The 6,000-nt window shown below is 35.1% G+C and overlaps 1 protein-coding gene across 4 annotated transcripts in view; it reads right to left on the bottom strand.

Annotated features, from left to right (window-relative positions):
* Nucleotides 1–438: 438 nt before the first annotated feature.
* Nucleotides 439–6,000, bottom strand: part of LOC102053841 (uncharacterized) — a 30,517-nt gene continuing 24,955 nt past the window's right edge. For all 4 annotated transcript variants that reach the window (XM_005432411.4, XM_055720528.1, XM_055720529.1 and 1 more), the window contains 5 exons: nucleotides 5,772–5,847; nucleotides 4,724–4,825; nucleotides 3,268–4,191; nucleotides 2,325–2,435; nucleotides 439–1,169 (listed from right to left, as the gene is read on the bottom strand). In XM_005432411.4, the coding sequence (XP_005432468.3) occupies nucleotides 857–1,169; nucleotides 2,325–2,435; nucleotides 3,268–4,191; nucleotides 4,724–4,825; nucleotides 5,772–5,847 (1,526 nt within the window). In that variant the 3' untranslated portion in view covers nucleotides 439–856. The remainder of the gene's footprint in view (nucleotides 1,170–2,324; nucleotides 2,436–3,267; nucleotides 4,192–4,723; nucleotides 4,826–5,771; nucleotides 5,848–6,000) is intronic.

Here is a 6,000-nt window from a genome sequence, read left to right as displayed (position 1 = left end):
TTGTGCTGTGAAAAGAACCTAGTAAACAACAGAAGCGGAGTGTAAGACAGATAGGGCTGACAAGCAAGGTGTAAGTACATAGGCATGGGTGACCCTGGCCAGGTGAGACAGGTAAGCTGATACGTGAACCACCTCATCTGGATGTGTTGCTGAGGCTATTCTGAAACATATACAACCTATGGGACCAGGACAAAATACACAGTCAGGATGGGATATTCGGATTACTGAAATAATACTCTGCCAGTTTGACAGAGTATTCGACCTCCATTTGCTTCCACGTTCTTAGCAATCTGGGAAAAATTCTGCTATGAAAAAAGAGTGCAACTAGGTAGTTCAGTTGATGGTACAGAAAATCTGGAATTCAACTGCAATGCTGCAGAGATTGTTAGAAATAATTCAAACTGCTACTTTCAAATTAAAGGATGAAGTGGACATAACTTTTCTTCATTCATTTCATAGTATATTTTTCTATAATCTCAATGCTAGTCTGCCTGATAGTGCAATATTTTATTTTGACTTTTGCATCCAGAAATTACATACATTTAAAAGAAATGAAAAACAAAAAACACAACTACAGTCACTCAGTTGTTTTAAGGTACAGGGTTCCAATTTCACTAAAAGGAAGGACTACTTTAATTCCATGTGTACTGAGACCTTGTCTCCAACTACACTTAACAAATACACCCTAATAAATTTAAAGAACCAAACATCAGTAGAAGCTAATCTTATGACAGAGACCAGTTCTCTACTACTGAAATTTGTATTTTCCTGCTTTGTTTAAAAAAAAAAAAATTGGTCCACAAACAAAGTAAAGTGGGCAAAAGTAAGTCTTAAGCTGAGCAAACATCCTTTTAATTCAGTTCCAGTTGTAGCGGTCTCTTGGAAGTAAATCGTAATGTGTTGTCTCTTCCTCTTCAGGTCCATAATCTAATGGCAGGCCATAATTGTAATCAACTGTGACAACTGGTAATCTTTTGCTTTGTTCCATCTCTCTGGTAGTTTCACCTTGAAAAGGTTTTCTTTCATAGTCTACTGAACTATCTTCTTGGTGTACAGATGAAGATGGATGCATTGTTCGTGAAGAATATGGTGCGAATCTGTTTTTTCCTCTGTTAAATTCATTTGAGGGATGCATTCTCCTGTTGTCTTCAGGACAATTTGATCGATTGCTGTAAGAAGAACAAACATGAACAATTAAATCCTTAGAGATAAAAACTGTTGATTTAGTGTTGGTGGCCACCATTAGAAATTAAACTTGAGTACCGTTGGGAGAAAAAAATTCAGAGCCTCATTCTTGTTTTTAAACTTTCTACTGTATGTTGCATATTTGTTTATATTAATGTTTCAATTCTAATGATTCAAATCACAGCTCTTTATAGTAAGTGATCTTACTAGAAGATGGTTTTTTTTTCAAGTGTTGTTTCTAATTAAAATTCCCTGTTTATTGAGGCTTTCTTTACCTAGGGACCATTTTTGTTCCTAAGCCCATGTTTTCATTTTTGTGAATAGTATGTAATAGTAGCCCTCTAGTACATAGTCTCAAGAGGCAGTAATATAATTTGGATTCATAGTTCCAAATACTTCAATTATTTATTCTTCTGCAATAGGAGGATCACTCTTCTACAAGATAATGAAGGATCTCAAAATGCATATATGATATATACTTTTTGTATTGGGTTCTCTTTACTCTCAAGTAACTTACTTTGTAAAATAGGTGGTGTATAAAGCCAATCCAGAAAAATCTTGGTAATTTTAGAACCTTCTCCCTCGCTGAACCAAAGACTAATTTAGAGTGGAAAGCATCTCTAGAAGCACCTAGGGCCACCTGCTCAAAGTAGGTCTAATCAGATGAGTTCTGCGGGGCCTCTATCTAGCTGAGTTCTGAATACTTCAAAGGATGGGGATTTCACAGCTGCTCTGTGCAACCCGTTTCAGTGTCTGTCCATCTCTCACAGCAAAACTCATCAGCTTGTTGTAGACAGCAGTTAAGAGTTAAATACAGCATCTGTATTTTGCTCTTTTGCTTATTGACAATAGCTTTTCATATTTTACAGCATGTTAGCTTGAACTGTGCTTGTCATGTCAATGACTTACATTGGGGATTCTCAAATCATTTCATAATCACACACAAACTCAATACAGATGGACCAAAAATTAGTCACATTATTTGCTTACTGTTCAGATTTAGTGGTTTAAATGGCATTTAAGCAAAAATATTAACATCAATTATACTGTGTAGTTTATTTGTATTTTTTAGCTGGGAAACTGGGGGAGTAACAGTGTAAAGGTAAGTCAGAAAAGAACACATGAAATCTGATATTTACCTATAAATTCTGTTAAATTCATCATTATCAGACCCGTAATCTCTGTGAAGTGAAGGAGATGAGGAGAAATGAGATTCTGGTACATTTTCATGAGATGAAAAACATTGATTTCTGCAAACATTCAAAAGAATCACATGTTAAGAAGAGTACCAATGGTTGTAAGCTTTTGAAAAATATGCATTTATCAAATGATAAAAAAGATAAAAATCTTTTTACTTTTAATAAATTTTAATAAAAACTCTCATAATTGTATTTATTTAACACCTCAAAATGGTATGCTTCATTGTAATGATATCCTCTGTTTCAGCTGTGCAATGGAAGAAATTAAATTGAACTTTACTAGCCCGACAAGTATCTGAAACATGTTCTGAAATATTAAAAATATTTTGAAATATTATGCCAGAATCCAATAGTTTTACTAATAAATGATACATGTATTTTGGAGAATATGATACAAGTTCAGAAACAAAAGGATTTCTAACAAATTAACAACTCATGGAATAAACCAATGCAAGTCAAACTTCCTCGTAGTGTTACTGTCTATCTCTGTTTAGCTCAGGGCATAAATAAAATTTCATATCCTCTTCTGTCTTGATGATTGCTTTTTAAATGTAAGTTTCTATACAAAACAAAGGGGGACAAAGAGTTTTGTTTCAAGCTGACAGTAAAGAGGTCAAGGAAACGCATGAGCTTTAAAGAAGCACAACCTTATAATTCAGGAAACATTGTCTTTCAAAGCTGCAACACTCCAGCTTACAGCAAACCCTTCCATAAGTCAAAATAAAACCAAGTTAATTAACTGATAATTTGTACATTATTTAAGAAGGATGATTAACTGATTTCAATTTTTTAAAAAAATAACTAATTTGAAATTTAATTTAGAAGTGCTGAGGTTTATACTTTTGTTCTCTAATTCTGGTCTTACAGCTCAAGGATGCTTTACCTGTCTGCACACCATTGACGTGGCAAGTCATCATGACCTGGATGATCATGAAAAGGCCTTGGCCTTTGTCCATGCCCTTTATTAACATAATCAAAATCTTTTAACTGAGTCTGTTCCTGTAAGTCATCATAAGACTGATGGTCATGAAAAGGTCTGCGTCTTTGTCCAGGACCTTTATTATCATAGTCTTTTAGTTGCATCTCTGTTTGCAAGTCATTGCGAGGCTGGTGATCATTGAAAGGTCTCAACCTCTGCCCACGGCCCCTATTAACAAATTCAAAATCTCCCATTTGCCTCTGTGGCTGTAAGTCATCACGTGACTGATAGTCATGGAAAGATCTTAGTCTTTGGCCAGGACCTTTGCTGACACAATCTAACTCTTTGAACTGCATCTGAGTCTGAAATTCTTCACGAGATTGGTGGTCATGGAATGGTCTTCGGCTCTGGCCACGGCCCCTGCTACCAAAATCAAAATCCTTTGACTGTCTGCCTTCCTGCAAATCATTATGAGACGGATGGTCAGGAAAAGATCTCTGCCTTTGTCCACGGCCTCTGTTAAATTCAATGTCCCTTGGTTGTCTCTCTGCCTGTAAATCATCATGAAACTGGTGTCCATGAAAAGGTCTCAACCTTTGCCCAGGTCCCTTGTTACTGAAGTCTAGGTCCTTCAGCTGCATGTCTTCTTGATAATCATCATAAAACTCGTGATCAGGAAAGGGTCTTCGCCTCTGTCCTGGTCCCCTATTGTAGTCCCAATTTCTCATCTGCACTGGTGCTCTTAAATCATCCTGAGTCTGATGGTCATGAAATTGTCTTCGTCTTTGTCCAGGTCCCTTATTAATGAAATCAAAATCTCTCAATTGTATCTGTCCTTGCAAATCACTGTGAGAGTGGTCATCATAAATTCTTAATCTTTTCCCAGACCTGTAAAGAAGTTTTTGTCTTAAATAGAACATCATATTTATAAATGCTACAAGTCACTAATGAGAACAGGGGTTTTTTAACCATGAATTGATATGAAAGACATTGCAAATGTATCAAAGCTACTAAGAATCCAAACTGTAAGTAAGATAACAAAACTGTCAATGTCATAGTAGAAGCTGTGACAAACATTCAATTGTAATTCTATAGTGCTTGTTAAATAGGCCAAACTTCTGATTCCAAATTAATTAAAAATAACTGCAGATTACTGAAGAATAATAGAGAAGGACAGGTAAAGTAAAACTCTTAAGTTTTTTCCATGTAAACTAATTACTTAGGGACTTCTAATAGCACACATCCCTTTCTTTCCCTTATCTTTCCACTGTTTATCCAATTCTGTAAATATTTTGCATGAGTAGGCTATATTCATAAAATTTCTTTTAAATTAGAGTATCTATAGTATTTTCAAAAAGAAACAATTGTCTTTCCCTCCTGTGGTTTTCTTGGCTTTTAATTCCAGGTTTCAGCCTATTACCCCTGAAAATCTTCATTTGGGAACCGCTCTACAGGTCCTTCCACTGCATGTGGTGGCGGAACAGTATCTTCATCTGAATCCCATACATCCATTCCAAGGTTACTAAGAAGAATAAAAACATCTCACATAAGCTTCCTTTTTTAAAACATACTACTGAGAGAGAAAAAAACCCATTAAAATTCTTCAGTTCAGAATGACAGATATCTTTGCATGCTAAGTTAAATTTGCAGACATTCATAAGTTAGCAGATTTTAATCTTGTAAATTCATGTGGGGAAGGGCTGCAGGGAAAGCAAAAAGAATACCTAAACTTCATAAGCTTGAAACAACATCCTAAAGGATATGGAGACAAGCACCATGCCTATTCAAAATCTGACATGGGACTAAATCATGCACAGACTGTAAAATAATGATAGCAGTAAAACTAAGGGCATTCAAATAAACTAAAAAGACACGAATCAGGTATTAATTTTAGAATCAATTTACTGCTTCAAGGTATCACTGGCACAAGTAACTTAGGAATATCTAAAGGTTAGTTATCCTTAGGTGAATATGATAAGCATAACATTGAACATACCAGGGATACAACTACTATGAACAGAGGAATTGAGAACAATCTTCTACTTTCCCATGCCTTTTTATTCCTGTTTTACTGTTCTACTTTTTATTTTTTTTAAAAAATATCTGGTTCTACCATGCCAACAACAGCAGGCAGATCACAGAGCTTACAAAGATATCTTTGCAGATATTTCAGCTTATAATGTGAGAATACAGAATCAATACACTTGTCATAGTATGATAAAACCACACGAATGCTCAATAGCAGTTGTCAGATTAAAAAAATCTTTTGAACCACATAAATTCAAAAGATGAATGAAGTTTTCTGCACTTCATGTTATTCATATCAGAAGTCTTACAATATATGTGTAGTTGCATATTAAAGGTTTAATAGGGTACAATTTTGGCTTATAACTGGAAGTGAACTTATATAAAAATACCAGTAGACAGACTGGAAAATCTTAAGCATACAACTAAAAGCATTTGTTTACCTTCTCATTGGTTGTGTTCTGAGATCTGTGAGATAGACAAGACCATCCATGCGATGACCTCTAGCATCACCAAAAGCTAAAGAAAAAAGGTAAGTCTAAAGAAATGTGCTCAAACTGAGTCACAAAAATGTGAAAGGTAAGTTTCTGTTCACCATGAGATGCTGAATTTGAAACAATTCTAAGTTGCTATTAAATATTTTAGCAAGCTGTCATCATAGCGGCATATATA

This window comes from Falco cherrug, chromosome 9, assembly GCF_023634085.1.
Source record: "Falco cherrug isolate bFalChe1 chromosome 9, bFalChe1.pri, whole genome shotgun sequence".
Classification (NCBI taxonomy): domain Eukaryota; kingdom Metazoa; phylum Chordata; class Aves; order Falconiformes; family Falconidae; genus Falco; species Falco cherrug.
The sequence above is the reverse complement of the archived record's forward strand: the minus strand, read 5'-3'. Positions and strand labels throughout refer to the sequence as shown.